This window comes from Urocampus carinirostris, chromosome 7 (assembly GCF_059441175.1).
Source record: "Urocampus carinirostris isolate Australia breed hairy pipefish chromosome 7, RoL_Ucar_1.0, whole genome shotgun sequence".
Taxonomy (NCBI): Eukaryota; Metazoa; Chordata; class Actinopteri; order Syngnathiformes; family Syngnathidae; genus Urocampus; species Urocampus carinirostris.
Genome location: NC_142355.1, coordinates 24965819 through 24992474, shown reverse-complemented (window position 1 = coordinate 24992474; position 26656 = coordinate 24965819). Strand labels below are relative to the sequence as shown.

Genomic DNA, 26656 nt, shown 5'->3' with positions numbered 1-26656 from the left:
CGATCTTGATCATCTTACTCTATGTTACACGTGTCCAAAGGCTATTTCTGGTCTTCCTCAGAGCGACGAGCAAGACGAAGCATTGAAATTGCTGCAGAAGAGTGAAGAGAGTCGAACCGATGCATCGGAAAATAAAGAGGACGAGGATCTTGTTATTGCGGAGTACGAGAGTGACGACGAGTCAAAGTCAAAGGCCCGGTGTGGAACGCTGTTCAGATGGTTAGTTTTGTGACATAACGGTGGATAATAACAGCGGGGTTTTTTGCATCTTCAAAGATTTTGTGGAGGGGAAGAAGAAGACGATGATGAGTTAACGGAAGAGCATGTCACAAAGGTTATGCAATATCTAAAAATCATTGTGTTTTCATGTGAATGCTTTACAGATTGGTATTGTGTGTCTTCATAGATTTACTACTGCAGTCGCACACATTCACAGCTTGCTCAGTTTGTGCACGAGGTCCAGAAGAGCCCCTTCAGTAAGGACATCCGTTTGGTCACACTGGGCTCTCGTCAGGTGAAATTTGCACTCTCACGTTAATTTTGATACCAGTGCAAGCAAATATTATGTGTCTGCTGACCTGCTGACTGAAATGAGAAGCCGCGTTGTCAGTGTCTTGGACATCTTGCACAATTTCAGTGATTACTTATTTTCATTGTTGATGTTGACTCTGTTTTTTCTATTGGTGCCCCTGCAACATCCATTGCAGCTTAGTCATCCTGGAAGGGGGATCACCTCATGTGTGGTCCCTTCTCATGACTTCTTATATTCCTAGAACTGGGGTTATTGAGATTTTGCTTGCCCTCATGCACGTTTAAGATCAGGGGATCTTGCAATTGTGGCCTGCGCAGGCCTTTGAAGCGCTCTGTGATTAGGGACTATACAAACAAATGTGCCCTGACTTGAAGTAGTTTACTAAAACAGTTTAGAGACAATTACAAAACACATTCATAGGAAAACTACGTAAATCACCCCCCGAAAAAAGCAATGCTCCTTTTTAGGTTGAGGTTGGGTATTTATGATACATTAGCTTAATTCTTTCCTTACTTTATACGTATAATTTTTGCATAAATGGCTCCTAGGTCTCTTCTATTGATGACACAGCATGCTAAAACAAGCATATATATTTTTTAACATTTTTATAATAATTATTTTCAGTTCCTACTACTTGTACCACAAATTATTTTCTTTTCAAAATAATTTTGTACAGCCAGGATTAGGTGAAATGAAAATAAAGGACGAAAGCATAACCAAAATAAAGGCTTTACCAATAAGCAGACCAAGAATGTGCACATAAAAACAGTTCACATAACAGCAAAGTGTACAGTTAAGTGAAGTCACATTTATTTGTATAGCCCTTAATCACAAAATGCCTCAAAGGACTGCACAATTACACCATCCCCTGATCTTAAACCGACATGCGGGCAAGGAAAAATTAAAAAACCCCAGCATGAGTAAAGTAAGGAACTTTGAGAAGAACATCACTCTTTCAGGATGACCAGGGTCAATTGGTAATATTTAGAAATTAGTCCCGAAAAAGTGCATGACACAAACGACGTCTAAAGTCTGTAAAATACAGACGCTGCTCTACTTACAAACAAGATCGTTTGTAAGTTGAATTTGTTCATAAGTCGCTTCAGTACTATATTTTGGATGGAATGTATGTTTAAGGCTCATAAAATGTTGTTTAAGGCTTGTATAAGTAACCTTTTATTTATTTTGTACCAAAATATAAACATTTCACAAAATAATATTCTCTATAAAGATGAATAAAATTGAGCTTAACTTACTTTTGGAAGATGAGCTTCAAGAAATAAGCGACCCCCTCCTCCGTGGTAGAAAGTGGCTGAAAAAAAGCGATCCAACCATTTTCTCAACCGCATCAAGCTTTCTTATTCCGTGTTCATTTCAAATGAAACGGCTCGCTTCTTCTTTACACTTTACACCAACCATATTGAATGGATGCATGAGATATTAAAAATTAAAAATGTCAAAGTCCTTAGCCTGCTGGAGAGACGGTATAGTATGTTTACACACGAACTAGGAAGAGGAAGCCGGATTTCTTCTTCAGGGTGGATGCAAGGTGAGCTCTCACAGCGCCACATGCCGGTAGCGGCGGAAAGAAGCACTGCAGTAGCACTTGGAAATAGGTGCAGACAAATATATATATATATATATATATATATATATATATATATATATATATATATACCAGCTCAGTAACCTAGATGGTAGTGTGCCCGCTTTGAGACTGGGAGGTCGCTGGTTCGCGCCTCGGCCGAGACATACCTAATTGGTATAATGGCGGCGCCCTCTGGCTGCGGCTGGATCGACTCGCTACAACGGGTCAGGTGTATCGACATTTCGTTCTGTGTACATTGTTACAAAGAATGACAATACAAAGGAAATTATTATTATATATATATATATATATATATATATATAGCCTATACAGTGTATTGTGGCCTGTGCAGGCCTTTGAAGCTCTCTGTGATTAGGGACTACCAAAAAAAAAAAAAAAAAAAAAAAAAATAACTATATATATATATATATATATATATATATATATATATAAAGTATAGTATTTTTCGACATCCAGAAAAAAAATTATAGTATCTACCGTTCTTCATAACTCGAATGTTCGTAAGTAGGGCAGCGTCTGTAGTCCAAAAAGTCCGACGCAGCTTCCTATCTTTCCCAGCTGGTCAATGCAGACGTTGACATCCTTCAGGTCCAGTCGCTGGTCCACTGACCCATCTCAAATCGTCCTTCTCCCTCGTATTTTCGCAGATAAGATCTGCAACCTCAGTGAAAGTTTTTAAAATCTAGACTTGAGACCCACTTCAATTCAATAGCTTATGATTGATGCCCCCACCTCCTGCTTTTCTTTTCCTGTCCTTTTCCAACTATAGAGTTAATTTCTAAAAAAAAAATAAGTTAGAAAAAGCAAGTACATGTTGGAGACTGTCTCAGGTTAGGTTTCGTTAAGTTTTAGGAATTTCTACAGTAAGTTCCATAGGACTTTCTTCTCTCAGTTTAGTGCAGACAAACGTGAACTGTTAGCAACTCTGTGTTTCCAGATCCATCAGCAAAAACTGATGTAATTATTTACGAATACTCAACAGGGAAGAGATGCCTGCAAAACATTTAATCTAAAAAAAGATGAACTTGATAGTGAATCGTCTATGCTCTTCCTTTTGCAGAATCTTTGCGTCAATGAGGAAGTCCGACGCCTGGGCAGCATTCAGCGCATCAACGACCGCTGCATGGAGATGCAGAAAAACAAACACGGTAAATAACTCGAAACTATTGACAAGCTTGAGAAAACAAAATAACCACGCAAACTGGATTGTAAAAAGTAACTAAGCATTTTATTATCTATATCTTTGCTTCAAATATTAACTACATCACGTTAACAATTTAACACTTTAGGACCAAAATAAGCTAACCTTGCTTATTGCACAATCATGTACATTTGCTTTACAACTCAGAACTTTTTTTTTACAGGGTACCACTTTATGACTTATGTGTCCACTGTCTATTTATCTGTCGTACTGTCTATGTGTGTCTTAGTGTAGTGTTTCCTAGCATAGTGTTTTTTTTTATTTTCTAGACACCGAGGGCTGAGAGAAACAATTTTTAATTCTGTTTTTGCTGTAGAATTGACGATAAATCTGACTTAGACTTTGACTGAAAAATGAATAAATATGCCATAACCCAGTTACAACAAATATCAGTGAATAAAAATGTATTTGAACACCCTGCTATTTAGCTATTTTTCTTTCTGGAGGGGAAATCATGGAGGGGTCTGAAATTTTCATTGTACGTGCATGTTCACTGTGAGAGAGATCATCTAAAAAGAAAAATCCAGAAATCACAATGCATGGATTTTTAAAAAATTGTAGGGGGGCTTGACATGTGCTGGTTTAAGCAGGGGAACCTTTCGTGCCATGCATGATTTCAAATCGTGATGTTCTGTATTACCTACAGTAACCTTGGAAACAGTGGTCCCAGCTCTTTTCAGGTCATTGACCAACTCCCGTCGTGTATTTCCGGGCTGATTCCTCACCTTTCTTAGAATCGTCGAGACCCAACGAGGTGATATCTTGCTTGGGGCTCCACTCCGATTGAGATTGACCATCACATTTTGCTTCCTCCATTTTCTAATGATTGCTCCAACAGTGGACCTTTTTTCACCAAGCTGCTTGGCAATTGCTCTGTGGCCCTTTCCGGCCTTGTGGAGGTGTACAATTTTGTCTCTGGTCTCTTTGGACAGCTTTTTGGTCTTCACCATGTTACAAGTATAAGTCCTACTTATTGTATGGGGTGGGCAGGTGTGTTTATGCAGCTAATGACCTCAAACTTATACATCTGATTCAGGATGATACATGGGGTGCAGGTAGACTTTTGATGGGCGGATTAACCTGCCTTTCTGGGTCAGAATTCTAGATGATACACAGGTGTTCAGATACTTATTTGCAGATGTATCGCAGAATAAATTGTTAAAAAAATCATGCATTGTGATATCTAGTTTTTTTTCTTTTTAGTTTATCCCTATCTCACAGTGGACATTTACCTATAATGGAAATCCCAGAACACTCCATGATTTCTAAGTGGGAGAAATAGCAAAATAGCAGGGTGTTGAAATACTTCTTCCTTCACCGTATCATGACTCACCTAGACGGAACTTCCAAAAAAACAAAACAAAAGAAAAATGGTGGGGTTTGGTCACTTCACGTCTCTATGGTTTGTATTGGTTCTTGTTGCATGACAGAAGACCGCAACATCTAGTTGTGAAATATTAATACTATATTTGTAACCTGTAACCTACACTTTTATCTTTTCTTTTGAAAAAAACAAAACAGAACTTTTTTTTAGTAAATTTAGAAAACATTTAAAATTCAGAAAACTTATTTTCGTTTGAATAAAGACCTCGCCTCCTCCTCCCTTTGCAATCTCCTGCCTTAAATGAGAATTGTACACTGTTGCCAAAATGGAATTCAGTCCAATTTAATAGAACATATTGTACCAAGAAAGTTGAAAATAATGATAAACCCTGCCAGAATGCTATGTACCCATTTCGCAAATTGGAAAGGACGGATGACACAAGTGGACACTTGACACAGAGGACGTTTTTCTGCTTATTCATCCAAACAACATTGGCTGACGTCAGTGCGTGGACTCAGCTCTAACGGCTGAGGATTTTTGCTGGCCTATTAGATGCGATTCTCACGCGACCGCCTTTTAATACCAAAACAATGCCTATTAATAAAAAATAAAGAAGCACTAGGAACACAACCGAGTTTGAGTGTGGTTTAATCAAGTATTTATCACAAAGTAATACACTATAAAAGTGTCACTAGGAGGCGTGCTTTCACTGTCGGTGTCATACTGTCAGTCAAAGTTTTGGATTGATAAGGTGAGTACGAATTCATTTGTTGTCTGTGTAAAATATTATTTTAACAGCACTAAATTATCATCACAAATCTCATAGAAAGCATGTTAAAACAATATTTTACCAAGAATAGATAAACATATTGCACTGAGAAATTCAATTTTTTCGTAGTGGTGTTGGGTTGGGTGGTGTTTACCATAAAGCATTTGTGTTTATGGCACCCAAATGGCTAGTGTAGTGTTTCCTAGCATAGTGTTTTTTTATTTTCTAGACACCGAGGGCTGAGAGAAACAATTTTGAATTCTGTTTCTGTTGTAAAATTGACGATAAAGCTGACTTAGACTTTGACTGAAAAATGAATAGATATCCCATAACCCAGTTACAACAAATATCAGTGAATAAAAATGTATTTGAACACCCTGCTATTTAGCTATTTTTCTTTCTGGAGGGGAAATCATGGAGGGGTCTGAAATTTTCATTGTAGGTGCATGTTCACTATGAGAGAGATAATCTAAAAAGAAAAATCCAGAAATCACAATGCATGGATTTTTTTTAAAAATTGTGGGGGGGCTTGACATGTGCTGGTTTAAGCAGGGGAACCTTTCGTGCCATGCATGATTTCAAATCGTGATGTCTCTGTGTATTACCTACATTAACCTTGGAAACGGTGTTCCCAGCTCTTTCCAGGTCATTGACCAACTCCCGTCGTGTAGTTCCAGGCTGATTCCTCACCTTTCTTAGAATCATTGAGACCTCACTAGGTGATATCTTCCATGGGGCTCCACTCCGATTGAGATTGACCATCACATTTTGCTTCCTCCATTTTCTAATGATTGCTCCAACAGTGGACCTTTTTTCACCAAGCTGCTTGGCAATTGCTCTGTGGCCCTTTCCAGCCTTGTGGAGGTGTACAATTTTGTCTCTGGTCTCTTTGGACAGCTTTTTGGTCTTCACCATGTTACAAGTTAAAGTCCTACTTATTGTATGGGGTGGGCAGGTGTGTTTATGCAGCTAATGACCTCAAACTTATGCATCTGATTCAGGATGATGCATGGGGTGCAGGTGGACTTTTGATGGGCGGATTAACCTGCCTTTCAGGGTCAGAATTCTAGATGATACACAGGTGTTCAGATACTTATTTGCAGATGTATCGCACAAATAAATTGTTAAAAAAATCATGCATTGTGATTTCTAGTTTTTTTCTTTTTAGTTTATCCCTATCTCACAGTGGACATTTACCTATAATGGAAATTCCAGAACACTCCATGATTTCTAAGTGGGAGAAATAGCAAAATAGCAGGGTGTTGAAATACTTCTTCCTTCATCGTATCATGACTCACCTAGACGCAACTGCCAGAAAAAAAAACAAAAGGAAAAATGGTGGGGTTTGGTCACTTCATGTCTCTATGGTTTGTATTGGTTCTTGTTGCATGACAGAAGACCGCAACATCTAGACACTTGACGCAGAGGACGTTTTTCTGCTTATTCATCCAAACAACATTGGCTGACGTCAGTGCGTGGACTCAGCTCTCACGGCTGAGGATTTTTGCTGGCCCATTAGATGCGATTCTCACGCGACCGCCTTTTAATACCAAAACAATGCCTATCAATAAAAAATAAAGAAGTACTAGGAAGACAATCGAGTTTGAGTGTGGTTTAATCACGTATTTATCACAAAGTAATACACCAGAAAAGTGTCACTAGGAGGCGTGCTTCCACTGTCAGTGTCATACTGTCAGTCAAAGTTTTGGATTGACAAAGTGAGTACGAATTCATTTGTTGTCTGTGTAAAATATAAATTTTAACAGCACTAAATTATCACAAATCTCATAGAAAGCATGTTAAAACAATATTTTACCAAGAATAGATAAACATATTGCACTGAGAAATTCAATTTTTTCGTAGTGGTGTTGGGTTGGGTGGTGTTTACCAAAAAGCATTTGTGTTTATGGCACCCAAATGGCTAACAACAGCCCTGTATTTCGATGGAGAGTATTCCTAGACAGGGTTCCTGCAGATCCTTGAAAAAATCTTAAAATACTTTCGTTATTCATTATTTCAAATTCATTATTTTAAAAATAAGGCCATAATTGGCATTAGAAAGGCTTAAATCCAATTCTCAAAAGTCTTAAAAATGTGGAGACATTAATGAGATTCATATTTGTTTGAACTAAAAATATTTTGTAACATCTGCCAATTGTCCTTTTTTAATATTTCCCCAATTTCAAAACGTTGATGTGGTTTAAGTCGGACCTTCAGAGCAGACACTGTGTTTAGGTCTACCCACAATAACTCAGGACCCTGCCCGACAAGTGTAAATTTAATGAGAAGTGGCTGCCCGACGAACGTCTTTCGCCACGGGTAAAAGCTGTGTACGAGGCAAGATGTCTTAAGTGCAAGAAATTGTTATTTTGTTTTGTTTGTTTCAATTGTGTTTTTTTTTGTCGACTTGGTCTTAAATTTGATTTCAAAGGCAATTAAAAAGGTCTTAAAAAGTCTTGAGTTTACATTGCCTTAAGCTGTAGGAACCCTGCTCGAGAATTGTTGATTAAGAGCAATTGCCTTGGCTCAAAATAGGTTGGGAAACACTGCTTTAGGCCAGTATACTACCACTACTGTGTAAATATAACCTATTTATCCTAATCTTCCTTTTTCCCCCCAATTGTTTTCGTTGATGTCTTATTAAATGTGTGTCTTGGAGTGCCACGTCTGATCTAGTTACAAACAATGTAAACGACGTTATTAATGGCCGTAAATACAATTCTATCCTTTTTCTACTATTGTAGAGAAACCTAATCCCGACGACAGCGCTAAGAGAAAACGAGGACCGACAAAAAGCGTTTGTCCCTACAGCAAAGTGTCAGCGCTGCAGCAAATGAGGGACGAACTCCTGGGCAGCGTCTTAGATATCGAGCAACTCCTAAAGTTGGGCCGAGAACGCCGTCTGTGTCCTTACTACGCCACGCGCCTTGCTATCCCTCAGGCGCAGGTTTGTACATATCTTCTCGTTATAATGCAGGGGATTTTGTCCCAAAGCTGAAAAACTTGTTTTGTTTTTGCTCATTCAGTTGGTTGCTTTGCCTTATCAAATGGTCCTGCATGAAGCCACCAGGAGGGCGGCGGGGATTCAGCTGAAGGACCAGGTTAATACATCATACCCCTGGGATATGACACGAATCTGTTCTGAGGGGGAGATCGCAAAGTAAACTTGCCTTATAGCAGGGTATAGAGTGCTTCGAGGTCCTAACATTACCCACAATGCATTGCTGGCAGCCATTTTGGAAGTCCACAAAGCTTTTCACTTTATTGTTATTGTTCAGCGAACCAGTTAGATTCTACATTGTAATGCCGAATACGTGCGTTATTGTTGGCTGTTGTAGCCGAGGGGAAAAGGGTGGGAGGGGCTTCTTTAGACTTCCGAAGTGTGTTTACAATCAGGGGATTGAAGCTCAGGAGAAAAGTGAACGGCGAAGACGAATGTGGCTGGCAGCTATCAACCGGTCGAATTTGCCAAAGCTTGACTGTGTTCGTGTTTGTTCTGACCACTTTCTGACAGGTAAATTGAATTATTTATGATGTAGAAATACATTTTAAAAATGTTATGGGACATGTGTACTTCATGTACATCTGTCGACACCATTCAAGTATGGCAAGGTTAAATACTGTAGGTGTTGCTTCTTGAGTAACATTTCTGAAAAAATATTCTTAAAAGATCTAGATGTTGAACAAGTATATACCAAGAATACATAGTAAATGTGCATTTCATCCACTTTGATGAGATATTTCTTCTCTCTCAGTGGATAACATTATTAAATAACTACTTCACCATACACATGTATCAAACAAACATGAAGTATGCGCTGTTTGCAATTGTATTTATTTTCAATCTTTGTTTAGATGAAAGGCTCATAATTAACACCTTTAATTTACAATGGCTGAGGGGGGCGGGATAGCGTTTTGAGTTTCAGTGTAGTATCATCCAATGTTCGCATGTTTTCGCCACATCACAAACCGTGACAAACACAGTAAGAGGATTCCTCAACAAATCTGTCGTAGGCTTCCATACTTTTGTAATTTTGAAAATCCTTCAGTTCACAAAAGGGACTTGGGTGGAAAATAAGATAGTTAACAAGTTCGATGTAAGTCACACACGGCAACAAATCGGGATCAGACTTCCAGTCCTAGTTTTTAATTTTGTAGGGATCCAATTTTCCAATAAAATGCAACTTCGCAGTGTACCGCTCGCGTGCTTGCTTGTCTAAACTCTCCACGTAGTTTTCCATAGTGTTGATGGACAAAATCCGTACACAAACGAAGCTAGTTGGGTAAATAAATAGACAAACTGAGTAAATATTTGCTCCTCTCGCTATCACCGCTTGTAATCGACAGACTTCAAAGATGGCGGCACGAAGCCGTGTTACTATTTTTAGCACAAAGCGCGGAGCCCTCTATAGAAAGCTATTGTCAAGGTTCGTACGGTTGCTAGAAATCCTCGAAGACGCTTAAATTTGTTTGACGCTTAAAGTGTTGCCATGTTTTTCAACAAGTCTGCTTAAAAATGATGCCAACACTGCTCTTTTGCGGCTTCCCTTTGGTTTTGCATTTTTTCTTTTTGACGGCAGCTAGTATTAGTTTGTGTGGCATTGCTGTATGAATAGTCATTCCTCTATGAAATATGTATTAGTGCAAGGATTATGTATCAATTTCGGACATTTATGATGGGCCATGCAAAAATATTAAAAAAGCAGTTCCCAGTAATAAATTGTAATTGAAAGACTTTTCGCAACTCAAAATGTATACGACGTATTCCTGTTATTTCACCCAACATATTTGTCTCAAAGAAATTTACACACGTACTGCTCAAATCCACAAATATATGTAACGTTTACTCAAGTTCGTAAAGTCAATCTTGATAGTTGGACACGCAACATTAAAAATGGCATAAGTAAATCTTTTAATAGTACAGTGGAACCTCGGTTTTTGAACGCCTCTCAGTTCGAACAAATCGGAGTCCGACCAAAAATGTTGAGAAATTCTTGCTTTGCTGTTCGGTCAAAAAATCGGAGTTCGAACGCCGGTAATGCGTGAGTGCGTACGCTAGGGTCCGATGCTGAGCGGCGTACGGGTGTTTTAGCCCCTTATTATGCCTCCGAAGAAAGTCAGTGGAAGCAGCAAAGTTGCTACAGGTGAAAAAAGAAAAGTAGTGCGTACAACTATTGCATTTAAGAAAGAAATAATAGCCAAATATGAAGGAGGTGCCTTCTGCTGACACCACAAAGGTATGAAATCCTATTTACAATTCTTTTCTTTATCCTTTTTTTATTTTTACACGTTCATGTTAGCGTAATCTTTCGTACGGAAGATTACGATAACGCAAACGTACGGTTAGCCTGGGTTAGTTTTAAGTTTACGTTAGACATTCAGGGTGTTGGAACTGAGCCCAACATTGACGGTGTTGGAATGGAGCCCCCTTTTCCACTGAACCGCTCACCACTTGTTGAGAAGACCCGGCTGCTAAATGACTTGTAAACGACCTGATTTTTTTTATTTTTACACGTTCATGTTTGCGTAATCTTTCGCACGGAAGATTACGATAACGCGAACGTACGGTTAGCCTGGGTTAGCTTTATGTTTATGTTAAACATTCAAGGTAAACATTCAGGGTGTTGGAATGGATAAAAACAATTTACATTATTTTTAATGGGAAAAATGATTTCGGTGATCGAACAAATCGGTTTTCGAACAGGGTTCTGGAACGGATTTTGGTCGGGAACCGAGGTTCCACTGTACTGGGAAATTAGAAAAAAATGCTTTAAAGGTGAATTTGTCCATGGAAAAGGTGTATGAACCCTATAAATCAGGGGTGTCAAACTCATTTTAACTCGGGGGCCACAGGATAGAACAAATATTCTGTCGGGGGCCGGATTAGTAGATTAAAGAGAGAATAAGAGAGATAAAGAAATAAGAGAAAGAGGGAGGGAAAAGGAGAGAGGGCGTAACAAAGAAAGAAAAAAGAGAGAGAGGGAGAGAGCGTGAGAAACAAAAGATGAAAAGTCGTGAGAGAGGGGGAAAAGAAAGAAAGAAATCCAACGAGAAATAGAAAGACAGAAGGAGAGAAAAGAGAAAAGAAAGCGCAAAGGGTATGAAGAGAGAAAGAGAAAAGAGAGAAAAGGAAAAAAGGAGGTTAGAGCAAAAGAGGTTAAAAGACACAGAGAGAAAGAGACAAAGAGCAACAAAGGAAGAGAAAAAGAGAGACACAGAGAGTGAAAGAGACAGAGACAGAGTGGGAGAAAAGGGGTGGAAAAGAAAGAGAGAGAGAGAGAGAGAGAGATGGGGAGAAATAAATACAAGTACAGTATCTTTGTGAGAGGCACCTTGCTTTGGCAACAGCAAGTTGACATATTTCAACCTGCAGCTTGTTTTTCTCTTGTGCTTCTCTGAGTGTTGTCTCGTGGGCCGGATTCAATCCCTTAGCGGGCCTGAACTGGCCCGCGGGCCGCCTGTTTGACACTTGTGCTATAAATAGTCTTCTGAATCCTCTGTACCCCATATATAATAATTTAAATAACAAAATGATACATAGTAAGTATTACTTATGGGTAATAATCATGTATCGGATTAAATAACATTATAAATGAATATTCCTATAAAAGAAAAATGAAATATGCTTGGCTTTTGGTGTGAGAAGACTATAGCTGGTCAAGTAGAGAACCAGGTGGATGCAGAGGAGGGGAGAGCACTGCAATGGCAGTTTAGAAACAAAACCTCAGCATTTGAAGATTTTCAGGCCATTCAAATACGTTCTAGCTTTAATCGCCACTTTTTTCTTTATAATTGTCCTGATATGATTGGTTCCGACCATGCAACTTAGCAAGGAGAGCATTCTTCGTATTTTTTGATAATTCCATGTATGGTTTTATTTTCCCCATTCAGCATTACTGAAGGCCTTGGGCCCCATATTAAAAAAATTTCATTTCATCTCGTTAGCTGCACCGCTTATCCTCAATAGGGTCGCGGGGGTGCCGGAACCCCTTCCAGCAATCAACGGGCAGTGGGCAGGGGACACCCTGAACTGGTTGCCAGCCAATCGCAGGGCACACACGGACGGACAACTCGCTCGCTCATTCACCCCTAGGGACAATTTGGATCGGCCAATTCACCTGAAATGCATGTCTTTGGAAAGTGGGAGGAAACCGGAGTGCCCGGAGGAAACCCACGCAAGCACGGGGAGAACATACAAACTCCGCACAGTAAGTCCGGTAGCTGGAACACAGGAGGTTCCCAAGACCTTAGAACTGTGCCGCACATGCGCTAACCACTGCGCTGCCGTGCTGCCCTATTAAAAAAATACTATACAAAAAATAGGTTACTGTATCAGCCACTCGTGAAGTCTCCAAAGCACATACGATTCCAAACTAAGTCAAGAGAAAGGCATTTTGGGAGGTAATTCAGCCAGTGACATGGTTGTGCTATTGGTTTTTGTCATGATATCATGACGACAACAACCAATAGCACAACCAACATTCGTAATGACTTTGTCTGATACCATACAGCCATCTCAGTGACGTAACGACACTGCAAAGTTAATGTTTTTCAAGATGCAAAATAATTTGTTGTCGGTGTCATATAATGGGGAAAATGCAACGAATGGGGGCAGAAAAAACGTCTTATTTCACTCCGTAAAGTGAAGATGTTATCCTGGGGGTCTCCTGTATAGTGAATCTCTATCTAACTTGGATTGTATGAGCAGGTGGTGATCATTGACGAAGCTCACAACCTAAGCGACACGCTTTCCTCTATACACAGTGCGGCGCTCAACGGCGCACAGGTAGATGGACCAATCTGATTACTCTTAACTTTCTCCATTTTGTTCAAAATGTAACCCGAGATCGGCTTTATTTAAATTGCAGCTTTGCCGGGCCCACTCACAGCTCAGCCAGTATGCTGAACGCTTCAGGTGAGTTGATGTCTGCAATAGGGTGGAGCTTATGTGACCATGTTTTTTTTCATGTATTATTTTATCTAACCCCACAAAAATGTTCCACTTACACCAAAAATTACACAGCAGAAGTTTCAGTCATGTAAGTTGATATTTAAAGGTAGCTCAATCACTGTATAAATTTCAACTAGCGGCCATTAAGCCGGTTACACACACAAAATAATGGTGGCTTAGGTACATAATACAATAAAAAAAAACTCAGCCCTTTATTAGAGTCTTTTTACGGCTGTCAGGAAAAGTTTTGCGGTGTTTTTCAGCAATTTGCAGTAGATGCTGCAGATCAGTTTCATCTTTTGTGATATGACCACAGTTTCACATTCCCGAATCAGCGCCACGCCTCGTTCTGCTCGATCATTGACCACACTGACTGCATTGAAGAGTTTCCAAAGCTTGTTTGAAGTCCTCTTGTGATTCCCATTCCTGTGGTTCAACATCAAGATAGCCATCAGGAAGGGCCATGATTTTGAAGAAATCTAGAGGACACAAAGTTTTCTAGACATTTGCTAGTAAGGGTGTCTAAATCTACGGATATCCTCTTTAGAAAATCCTGTTCAGCAGTTTCATCTATGTTGTCCTTATTTTTCATTGCAGCCAACATGAGTTGTTTTGTTGATGCGCTGACTTAATTGTCAAACAAAGCGAGTGTAACTGTTTCTGGTATTAGATACCACAGGTGATTGGAAATTTTCTGAAGGGCAGCCTTAGACATTATATATATATTCCACCCAAGTCTTAAAAAACCGCAAATCAGTGCGAGGGGCACTTGCAGCAAGAGGTGCCATGATCCAGGCCTTCACATAGGTCCATACTGTGAAGACACACACACCAAGGAGTCTTGTTCTTCCCTTCTAGTCAGACGGAACTGGGATCGAAACATCCATATTTTTAAAGAATGAATCTGATAAGTCATGACATGTTCCTGTTTTATCATCTTCCGAACTACTACGGATACATGATAATTGAACAGACTCATTCGCAATTCTTTGCTCAGCTTCAGATTCTAGGCGTCGTTTCAAGGTCTTTTCTTGTTTTTCTTAGTCCTTTTTCTTTCCCTGCTAATTTTTTGTCAACACGTGTCAATGACCTCTTTCTTCCCTTTGCTCTTTGAGCCAACAAAACCTCTTTGTCTTCTGGAATTGTCATAATGCTAAACATTAGCATGAGCAATGTCTAACAAGTCTTTGAGTTCTTTTTCGAACTCACTTTCCTTGGCTTTTTGTGTTGCTGTTTGTCGACCTTTGTTCTTTTGTAGCAAACACCATGCTTGATAATGTTTTCAAAGTTTAGTCTGACAAAAGTCTTGTCATTATGTTACCTGACTATTCATGCAGATATAATATTAAACTGTATCATGGTGTGGCAAATGTATTTTTTGCAAGCCGTGATCAGGAAGATTATGTAAGTGAGAAATGTTTGAATGTACTGAATATTTACTTGATGCTGATCTTTGAATGTCAATCACTTCTTGGAGGACAAAGAAGGTCTGCTGGCCTTGTCTTCAAAAGTAGACCAAGGGAAATTATACCAGTTGAAGTAGACTGATCTTGCTCAGCAATGACTTGTGGTTAATAATTGTTTGAGATATAAACTCCCAGCATCTCCCATTTAAGAAAACTGATAGAAAACGCCAAACTTCTCAGTAATTGAGCTACCTCTGAAATTTATTTTATTTAGACCAAACTGCCAAGCGATTGTTCTTTTGTGTAATGGAACACAATTAGGGGGTAAGACAGCAACTTTTTGCAACTTTGAAAATAAGCTCCACCCTAGTCTGCAATTTATACTGTAACTGAATGGGAGCTTTCATATTCTATCCACTCGAAATATTTTTAGTATTAAAAAACCTGATTTTAATGTCGCAAGATTGTCATTTCACATTTTTGTTACATTGATTATTTCCCCTGCTTATGGAGAAAAAAACAAAATTGATGGCTGCACAGAATGACCACTTTGCGAAGCTAGCTTGTCCCGGTGGTGTTTTGGCATTTAACACCCTCCATAAGCGCCAGCTGGTCCATAACTCTGTTGCATGCATCATCACAAAAAACCCCTTTCGCCATCACATCACCCCTGTCTGGCTCCCAATCTACCATAGAATCCACTACAAAATCCTGCTCTACATTGCCATTCATAACCTTGCCCCCTCTAACTCTCCGACCTCCTTCACACTGCCATGCCATCCCGCATCCTTAGATCATCTTCCTCCCGCCATCTCACTTTACCCCCTAACCGGCTCGGCTCCATGGGGAGCAGAGCGTTCAGCCGATCTTCGCCCCAGCTTTGGAACTCATTGCCGCCTGACCTCCGAAATTTTGCGACCCTGTCCACCTTCAAAACTCACCTATTCAGACTTGCCTATTCTTGACCATCTGCCTCACACACTGTCCCTTCAAATTCTAATGTGTTTTATTGGCTATTTATTACTTGCATGTTTTACTGTACGTTTATTGTTGTGTCCTACTTATATGTACAGCGACCTTGGGTGTCCTGGAAGGCCCTTCGAAATACAATGAATTATTATGATTATTGTTGAACTAGCGCTTTTCATAATGGTGTGCATGAACTCTAGGTGGTGCTAAAGCTCCTGCCTCCTTGGCTTGTAAAAAATTGCAAATTTGCCTAGATTATTTTTGAAATAAAATAAACAATTTAATGACGTCAGTAAGATCACACCACTAAAATCATGTGCATATTAAAAGTGTTTAGTTCTTTTAGAGGATTGTGGTCAAGTTGTCATCCTGATCTGTCCAAGGAGAATCTGGACACAATCAACACTAATTTCGTGGAGTTGAGCGCGTAAAGTGTAAAATTTGGAGCAGTCTTAGTCTTTAAAGGGGCCGTGTGTAATATTTAGTGCCTCTTAGTGGTACAAAAAAACTTCAAACCAGTAATTGAGATTTATAAAGCGAATGAGCAAAAAATGTGCAGTTTTTTTTTTAGCTAGCTATCCGGCTACTTTTGAAGCTTCATAGCTAGCTATCTTTGTATATTTTTAGCTACTTAGCAAGCTGTCTACCTAGTTTTTTACATTTTTTCCATGCAATAGAGCTAAAATTTGATCTTTTTTTTTACTATTTTAGCTAGCTATCAAGCTCCAATTTAGTTTTTTACCTGAGTATGGACTTAACATTACAATATTATTATAATTGATATAATTATATTTGTCATTTGGATTCTATGTAAACCAAGTTACACATATAATTTTTCCCTATTTTCCTTAACATATTTCAGTTTCTATAAAAATATTTTATATGGCTGATGTTATATTTTACTAGTTAGTTTGTGTTAGCGCCACCTGCTGGACATTTGCAGGAACAGCAAGTTTGCTGTGCAGTTTTTATTTAATATTGGGATGCGGCGTTTGAAAACTTAGGGCTGCATTAATGACTTAAAACCGTCATCGAAGCCTTCTTTAGCTCTGAATATATTTAGCCAGTGGTAACCGTTTTCAATGATGATTGACACATTGGCTTGCCAATGAAATTAGATTGCCGGCTGTGATTTTTGGACTGTGTCGAATGCAGATGGAATAAGAGCTTGCTCTGTCCACTCCACGCATCGGCCCGGTATTGCAGTATCTCCGGGAACGGTGCATTCGCAATGATCGCAACAAGGCTTTAGGGCTAGGACCTTAGCTTAGCCTTTTGGCTGAGAGTAAGTGTCCCGGCTCCTAGGCTTTGTAGCATATAATGAACTGACCGATAACGGATAATGGATAATGAATAACGAAGATAGATCAATAACCCTTAAAAACCCCAAAACCCCCCTGTTACTGAATTTGTATACTATCTATGAAGTTATAGACGCACTGATCGCTGCTTGGCTCTGTGGCTAGGACCTTGACTCAGCCTCTTGGCTGAGAGCAAGTGTCTCGGCCCCTTGGCTTTGTAGCGTATTATGATTTGACCGATAAGGGATAATGCATAATTGATAAAGAATATAGAACAATAAACCTTACAAAATCCCCCCACATAGATTAGAGATTTAGAGGAAAACCGATTGCCGATGAAAAAGCCCACAAGGGAATTGTATGAAGTTGAGCCGGAGGAAGCGGGGGAAGAAAAAAAAACAGATTCCTTCTTCTTGTGGGCAAGGAAACAAGAGACTTGCCCTCGACAGGTCCTCCGACCCCCATTCACCCACTCATTGTGGAGTGGCTTGGGTGAGGACTGTGACAGGGGTGGCCATTTTAATAAACAACCCTCGACTCGTCATAAAGGGGAGCACTGTGATGAAAGAAGGACGCGATCAAACAAGAACTAAAAGCTTTGGCGGAAATAAAGAGCAAAGGCAGAATGTCACACTTTCACTTTACCTCCAGAAACCTTGTTAGAATATGATACGGTGAAATTGTGAATGTGTTTAATTGCTGTTAAAAGTGTTGATAAAAATTGTTCAAACCCCATATTGTTAGAATATGATATAATGAAATTGTGAATGTGTTTAATTGCTGTTCAAAGTGTCAATAAAATTGTTCAAACCAAAAAAAAAAATCTATGAAATATTTAGTGCATTCAAATCATAGCTAAAAATAAAAATGCGCAATGCCACTCGTGATTCATTTTCAAGCACCATAATTTAGCTCAAGTGTGCACAATCAATGATTGACTTTTGGAAAGAGAAGTCAAACATTTACAACTCTTTCAAAATGTCCTAAGTAAAATACACAGTAGCAGAGTTTTTATAGCTGTAACCTTGTCGTCTCCAAATGTTCACTTTTGGCAACGGCTAGACCTACACTTACAAAAATGTGTAAAATGTTTAGTTTTTCAGATCGTGATAAAATTTTACAAGGCACCTCATAGTTTTAAGCTATTGTCTCACCTGTTTGCCAGCTAAGATGCCCACGCTACACTGATCTGTAGGCATTCGATTGCAAAAATAAATTCAGGCGAGAATTGGACAAAACTTCAGAGTATTTGAGAGCTTTGATTGAATGTATAGCTTGATATAATTAAAAACTATTACTTTGTTTTAACCAAATGATTATTGGTATTTTATAATGATTATAAAAACAGCTACTCAACAAAATCGCTCCACAATGTATTTTGACATGAGTGAACTGTATGAAAATGTAGACAAATTCACTCCGATGCCTCTTTTTGATCAGGAGCCGACTAAAGGCGAAGAATGTCATGTACATCAAGCAAGTCCTTTTTGTGATTGAAGGGCTGGTGCGAGCGCTTGGAGGTGAGTCCAATCATTTTTATTTTGCTTTTAAACACGAGGATGTTAAATGCTGTCCCCTCAGGCAAGCTGGGTCCCAATCCACAAAGCCAAATCACACAAGCGGGTAAGATGACACATGCACACCTCCACAAGCAGCACTTTGGTAGAAATGTTTTCATATAAATATTCTCCTATTTTTTAGCAACAGAGATGCTAACCATCAACAACTTTCTCTTCAGAGCCCAAATTGACAACATCAACCTGTTTAAGGTAATCCTCTGCATTGAAAGGACAGTGTGTCATATATATAGTACATCCTAACGGTGCAAAAAAACTTTCATTCGGTAAAAAAAAACATTGATTTGAATAATAGGCAAACATTCATGAACTATCATACCAATGATATATTTATAAATATTCATCGGTTGAGAAATCCATACATAAAGATCGCCGAAATGTCTGTCTGGCATTTTGCTGCTATGCTGTGCTCATTTGGCTCTTGTTTCCGTTCACATTAGACAATACAGAGGCTGCCTTTCTTACGAATGAGATCGGACGATCGTTTGTAAGTTGAATTTGTTCGTGAGTAGGTTCAGTGCTATATTTTGGATGGAATTTATGTTTAAGGTTTATATAATAAGTATGTTTAAGGCTTGTATAAGTAACCTTTGTTGTTTTGTACTGAAATAAACAATTCATAAAATAATTTGCTCTGTTAAGATAAAGCTGAGTTTAACTAGTATTGAAAGATGGGCTACAATAGTTCCTCCTCCATGGTAAAAAGTGGCCAAAAAAAGCGTTTCGACCACTTTCTCAATCCCATCAAGCTTTCTTATTCCACTATCATTTCAAAAGAAACTGCTTGCCTCTTCTTTACACTTTACACCAACCATATTATGACACAGTATGTTTACACACAAACTAAAGGAAGCAGATTTTTTTTTCTTCCAGGTGGATGCTGGGTGACCTCTCACTGTGCCACACGCCGGTAGTGGCGGAAAGAAGGACTACAGTAATGTCCTGTACTCGGAAAAAGGTGCCCCCAAGACAAAATCTAGCTTCCAGCAATCCCAGGATATTTTTCAGCATCCCGAAAAAAATGATTGTATCTCCCGTTTTTTGGAAATTGAAGGGGAGCATCTGTACTGTTCCATCTAGTGATCAAATATTACACAATGTACCTTTAAAGTATGAATATTCTGCAAATGTGATCCGTTTATAAAGATAGATCTTCAAAAAAATCCCCATTGGTATACTTCTAATGATCCAACGCCAGCTTTCTTTAGCTAGATACCTAGCCAGATAAACTCGGCCGCGAATGACAAACCCAATTTTTCTTTGGAAAACACAACCAACCTACATTCTTAGACTTGACTTAACAAGCTAACCGAACCAAATTAAAAAAAGAACTACTGTACTTTTGTAGTTAACAGTTATGAGGATTGATGTAACAACTTCCACGACAACAAAAATACTGAAAAAAAAAAGATTTAAAAAATACCCCTAATTGTTTCCAATCAAAAAGTAAAAAGACTAGTGCCGTCTTTTGAATTATCTACATGCTATTTATAATTAAAAAGAAATATAAAACAAACAGTTGTTGATTTTTCTAAAAAAAAAAAAAAAAAAACTAGAACTACACTTTTAAGCTTGAAAATATGCTTTTCCGCGACTTTTCAATTCTCTGCATTCTATTTATTATTGCTGTATGTTTTTGTGTCATACAATTGAGTCAAGATAAGATTTTTTTGTTATTAATGACGCTCCCCTCCTAACAGCCATTCGACTTACGAAAAACGGTCGATACGAACATTTTTTTCGGAATTTCGAAAAATATCCAGACATTGATATTGATAAGTTAGATATTGCATTGTGTGCGCCTTTTTCCGAGTACCGGACATTACTGTAGTGCTTCTTTCGATTGATAAAACGCTTGGAATATTTCAATTCATTTGTAATGAATCCAGATTGTATCACATTTTTTTTAAATTGCACTTCAGAAAATGAATAACCTAGTACAGTATATTTGAAAATAATCAATGTATCCCATTTATCTCATCTTCCTTGTTTCACTAGCTGCACAGATACTTTGAGAAGAGCATGATCAGCAGAAAAGTAAGTCTGCACGGAGTTCGCATGATCAGTTTGTTCCAGCTACAGGACACACTAAAATTTAGAAGAAAATAAAAATAAATATTTTTTCACAGTTGGGTGGTTTCGTGGAGAAGTACGTAGGTTCCGGCGTGACTCCTCAAACCCATGCGGTCTCCCAAAAGGAAAACCGACGCACGGAGGGCTTGAAACTCTACCTTCAGTCCCTGCACGGAAACCCGAACACTCCACCAGGTCTGATGTCACTTTCGTATTCAGTGACTGAAACAGCTTGACCACCGTGTTTTTTTTGTTTAACTGCAAAATGGTCATGTTTAGATGTAATAGGTATGTTATCAGTACACTAATCCCTTTCTGTAACGGGGTTAAATATTTTCGTTTTTTTTTTTTTTAATCGTGCATTGTGTTCTGCATTCTAATTGGCTAAATAGTCACTCTGCCCATTTTCTGCCTGTGTCTACCTATATGTCAAGCTTGACAGCATGACAAACATATATTACGTATGCTCAAATCCTTTTCAATTTTTAGTTTCTCTGAAAGCTATCATGTTAACTAAATGCTCTTTATCAACAAAAGCACCAGCAGCCGGGGCCAAAAAAAAGTTGCACTTCTCGACCTGCAAAACTTGCTGCAAGAGGAACTTTGGCTCTCCTTAATAGATCCCTGGCGCTTTTTCAAAAATGTTTGATAATGGAAAAATATATGGTTTTATGTAGGAGGACAAACAGGATCCTTTCTTCATGTTTTCCAATGCTTACAGATAGATACAGTATGTTTTTTCCTTTCTTATAAGGCTTTTGAATTTTTGCAGATCCCTTTTTTTTGGTCCAATATGGCCCTTTCAAACTTTTTGGGGTGTCCACCCCTTTAAACGAATCTCAATGCCGTATCCATGTCCACGTGATGGCGACTAAACATCATCTGAAGAAAAATGGATTATGTCCTTAATCAATACAGTTGTGTAAAAAAGCGGTAAGACTATTTTTAAAATTAGAATTTGACAGTACAGAAGTTATTTGTAAAAAATAAAAAATAAACTACAATACATTTATTTGCTTAACAGTTGCATCAGCTTTTGAATTGATTTTGTTTTTTTTTTCTTTTCAATGTATAATAGAGTATTTAACAAATGAATAAAAGTTTAAGATCAGGGGATGGTGTCATTGTAACCTGCGCAGGCCTTTTGAGACTTCTTGTGATGAAGGGCTATACAAATAAATCTGCCTTCTACTTTGCGGATTTTTGAATATCGAAGAACCTTTTTGAGGTGCAATTCCTGTGAAAAACGAGGGATTACTGTATTGGTAATTTAATGGTCAAGTCATATTTATTTGTGACGCCCTTAATCACAAGGAGTCTCAAAGAGCTGCACAGACCACAGATTATTGCATACAAACCACAGACTCTTTTTACACCATCCCGTGATCTAAAACCTACATGAGGGCAAGGAAAAACTCAAAAATCTCAGCGTGTAGAAAATGAAGGGACTGCACACGAGGTAATCCCTTTTTTCAGCATGACCAGGCTGCAATGGATGTTGCATTGATAATATAGGATATAGGAAGAAAATTAGCACAAAAATAAGTGGTTGTTTTTTTCATTCATTTTTAAGTGAAGTCAAGTCATGTTTATTTGTATAGCCCTTAATCACAAAGAGTCTGAAAGGGCTGCACAGACCAAATTATTGCAAACCACAGACGATTATGACATCATCACCTCATCTAAAACCTACATGAGGGCAAATAATACACAGATATTGTCAACATAAAATATAGTTTATGTAGTTCATATGCTATAGAGCAGGGGTCGGGAACCTATGGCTCGTGAGCCATATATGGCTCTTTCTATGAGTATCTGTGGCTCAGAGACCAATTTGATTGCATGCAAAATTTCTCCATTTTGTTCAAAACCGGAGTTGTCTATCCTATTCAGGTACAGGCAAAGCCAAACCAAAGCTAATTATAAAGGTAACACTTCGCAGTATATATAGGGCACGTTTTTCACTACAATTTACAGTCAAGGTGTCACACAAAAAAAGGGGGGAAAAAAAAAAACTCGTTTTGGCTGTACAGCGCTAAAGAATCCTTTATTTAAAAGTTTACTATATAATCTGTGTTCAGTGTTCAGATACTTTATGATAAATCCACAGAACTGTAAATACGCCAAAACACCGGAAGAGAACTTAGTCATTTGATTGGGTGAGTGGGAGGGATGGGTGGAGCTATGCAAAAAGTACAAGCATTCCCTCCCATCTCTCGCCAAAGGTAAACACATAAGGCTCCCTATTCTCAGAATGTTGTGACGTTTTTACAAAATAAATGCTTGCATTTGGTTTTGAAACCAATATGTATGAAAAAAAGGGTCAAAAGGAGTTTAACCGATCTTGAGTAATTGCAAGAAAGAGCCAAGTTTAAAGTGGTATGTTTGTTGAATTTGGGACAGGGGCTCTGGCATTATTCTCTTTTCATAATTTTTATCAAATCATCAAAAATAAATGTGCTGAAGACTAAGCTTTTATCTGGGGCGCGGGTTTAGCAATTTAGTAAATTTGTCTCATAATATATCGTGTGGCTCTTTTCCAAAATAAAATTAGTATTTTTTGCTTTTATGGCTCTTTGAGTCAAAAAGGTTCCCGACCCCTGCTATAGAGCTTACCTGCCAAGTACTATGGTTTTGCCGAAATAAGTACGGTTTTCTTTAACCCACTACGGTGATACAGTGCCATCACAGAAACTACGGTTTTCCCCTTAAAAAAATAACAAATAAAAAGATTGTAAAAACATCCCACTGCAAGATGGAGACAAAGTACCATTTCAAACGACGGCTATATCAGCACTGCCAGTCGTCTGGCTGCATATGTCGTCGGGCAAGTCTATCGACCAAAATGCTTGGCAGCCTAATGACTGGGGAAATGATGATGACGTCATCTGGATACAAGTGCCACAGTGTGACCCATTCGAAAGAACAGTTGAAAAAAATCAAAACAATGCACAATGGAGAACAATAAATGATTAGGCTGTAGCTTGTATAACATGGAGAACATTTGGATATCATTAATTTTTCTAAAGTGAATCAACCCACTCATGTTTATGGCTTTTCAGTCCCTAATTATCTGCGTTTCAGCGAATAAAAATCTTTTGGCCTTGCATGTTCAATTGACTCTGGTGTGCCTTGCTTCACTTTGAGAAGTGACTGATTCAATGGAGCATTGACACTTAGAAATGTGCCAGTGAAATTGTTTGCATGATATATTGAGATTTAGCCTTTAGTTTGTTTATTGCTTAAATATGTGCTGAAGTCAGTTAAGTGAAATGGGGAATTTCTAAGATCAAAAGCAGCAGGTAATTAGATTTATTCTAAGGTTTATTTTCTTATTTTACTAGAGAAACTAGATTACTATGGTAATGGTCAAAACATAGAGTTGTCTTTTTTTCCCCCAAAACAACACAAAATGCTATTTTCCTGTATTATAAACTGTTGAAAATTACTGTGATTTGCTCCGCTATGGGCCAGATTGATAGTTTAATGGAATCTAGACTTTTTTTAAGATTATAATCTGGCTCCCGGTTTGTCTGCAGCTCCACCAAATGACCACCAGGGGTCCTCTGGGCCAGAGAAAGAACTGGCTGCTTCCCCTATGATGCAAGTCGAGAGTTTCTTCATGGCTCTCACTAACGCCAACCCAGACGGCCGAGTGGTGATACACAGACAAGGTTCCTTATATAACGCACAGCACCATAATAAAGTTCCATGGTTTGCAAACCTAAAAATGCAAATGTATAGGAAATCTGTCCGAGAGCAGCGTCAAGTTCCTTCTCTTGAACCCGGCTGTCCACTTTGCCCAAGTCTTGAAAGAGTGCAGGGCGGTCATCATCGCGGGAGGAACAATGCAGCCTGTGAGTTTTTTATTTTTATTTGTATTTTTTTCATATACAACAATAAGTGTTACCTAGTAAGGCTACACAAATTTGGGAAAAACACAATTGCGATTTTCCAGACCACTACTGCAATTCCGATGCGATTTTCGATTTTAAAAGGAAAGTGCATTTTCTGTGTTAGTTTTTTTCTGTGAGTACTTAACTCTTGGATGCATGACCTACCAGTACATACACTTTTCAATGAATTGGGTCGATGATTAGTGGGGGAAAAACTAAAAATACCCATGACATCATGTCACACATGTTTTATGAGGAATACTTAGAATATAAAGGTATTGGAACTTTTTTTAATTTGTTATAATTTTAAAGAACAACCCATGGGGTCCTTTTTGATCCCACTCATGCATCCAAGGGTTAATACTAGTGACATGCCTTAATTCGCCTGTGAGCTGTCAAACTGTTAAGAAGCAAAGACGGGTCTGTATGATGTTACCAGTCACTGGTCCTTTTGGAATCTCCAAATGGACACTTTCGGAAAAGGCTTCACATACCCTTAGAAAAATGTGCAAAATACCAATGCAGATGGTGATTAACTATGACCTGGGACCAGGTAAGGTATTTTTCCAGCTGTTTTCCAGCTAAGATGCCCATACTACACTCATTTCCATGTAATTGAAAAACAACGACAAAAAAATCAGTCGAGAATAAAAACCTACAATTTCTGTGTGCTCTAACTTATATTGGTAAACGTTAATAGCACGTGCAGTGATTATTTTAGTTGGGGACAAAATGTGAGAGTGTTCAAAAGAGACCCAAGCCGTCCAGATTCTCCAAACAGTTCAACAGCAGCATTCAATTTACTTTGGGTACGTCTTGGATTGAGATTTTGTTGAATAATACAGGGTTATTCAGAAGTGAAATACACGTAAACAGCGCCCTCTTTTGGGGATCTTTGTTGGGATTTGCTGTCTATAAATCTTTGAGAAAAAAACGCGGGGTTATGCGATTGCACAGTCGCACTAGTTTAAAACGCAATGTCGATTAGATTTCGGTTAATCGTGCTACCCTATTACCTAGTTTATGAAGCACTAGGTTATTCACCTCTTGAGTTTTACGGTACAAACTCGTCCTTTGACATCAAAACACCCCATTGTCAAGTGCTTATTCTTGGAGTGGAAGGGGTGAAACTTTATGTAAATTAACATTGTATTTCACGTATCTCTTCACCATCTGGGTCATCAAGGCCTCACTACCTGTAGGGAAGGGGTCTCAAACTCACAGGACAATAGTTTGAGGCCCCTGCCTTAAAATAATTGCTTCATGTTAATTTGGCCCATGCAAGTTTGATATGTAAACCTCTGTGCCCATCAGTAATCAGGGTAAAAAAATATCCTAAAATTTATATGACTTGTGTGCGGAACTGAAGGAACCAATCACTGTTAGGTATATGGCTCTAGTGGGCGGGACCTTGCTCATTCATTCATTCCTCCGCATTCATCTGCTGCATGGTAAATGATAAACGGAGTTGTCTTTAATGTCTTGTTCTTTGTGTTCAACATGAGCACGACAGCTCCTCAGGACATGCTGGAATTATCCGGACCAACACAGAAAGTCGCCACACACACACCACACTACATCAGTCGTTGATTGGCTGAACCAAAAACACATTTACAGGCTCTCTGTTATAATAAGAACGTCAATAACACCATTACATTCAAAATATGCTGCAAATTACCACAGACTGAGGTAAATCGGCTCGTGCGACACACAAAGCCACATTTCAAATTTTTGCGGACCTCTTCTTCTTTGATGTGCAAGATGCCCCTCCTGTGCTTCAAATGGAGCTCATTGGCTTGCAATTCAACTCTGCACTCAAAGCTAGGTTCAGGGAGGTGAGTGGAGAAGCAGACAAGCTTGGGCAATTTTCAAGACTTTTCAAGTGGACCATGTGATTTTTTTGGGAGCTCTTCTCCACCTTGAACTTCAATCAGTTCAAGTACAGGTCCAGACTTACTGATAAGCACCTTTAAGCCCGACTCAGGGTCTCCACTGCTTCTTACCTCAAGCCAAATGTTGCTCGATTATTTGAGAAGAAGCGCTGCCAG

General features: G+C 38.7%; 1 protein-coding gene across 1 annotated transcript in view; it reads left to right on the top strand.

The window, feature by feature from the left end:
• The window catches only part of ddx11 (DEAD/H (Asp-Glu-Ala-Asp/His) box helicase 11), a 45636-nt gene that overhangs the window by 6839 nt on the left and 12141 nt on the right, over nucleotides 1-26656 (top strand). The window contains exons 5-19 of the mRNA XM_088339325.1: nucleotides 62-198; nucleotides 277-334; nucleotides 407-514; nucleotides 3202-3289; nucleotides 8180-8382; nucleotides 8462-8536; nucleotides 13144-13221; nucleotides 13304-13350; nucleotides 18503-18582; nucleotides 18644-18685; nucleotides 18764-18831; nucleotides 20638-20676; nucleotides 20769-20907; nucleotides 24252-24386; nucleotides 24457-24569. Of these exons, the coding sequence (XP_088195451.1) occupies nucleotides 62-198; nucleotides 277-334; nucleotides 407-514; nucleotides 3202-3289; nucleotides 8180-8382; nucleotides 8462-8536; nucleotides 13144-13221; nucleotides 13304-13350; nucleotides 18503-18582; nucleotides 18644-18685; nucleotides 18764-18831; nucleotides 20638-20676; nucleotides 20769-20907; nucleotides 24252-24386; nucleotides 24457-24569 (1410 nt within the window). The remainder of the gene's footprint in view (nucleotides 1-61; nucleotides 199-276; nucleotides 335-406; nucleotides 515-3201; nucleotides 3290-8179; nucleotides 8383-8461; nucleotides 8537-13143; nucleotides 13222-13303; nucleotides 13351-18502; nucleotides 18583-18643; nucleotides 18686-18763; nucleotides 18832-20637; nucleotides 20677-20768; nucleotides 20908-24251; nucleotides 24387-24456; nucleotides 24570-26656) is intronic.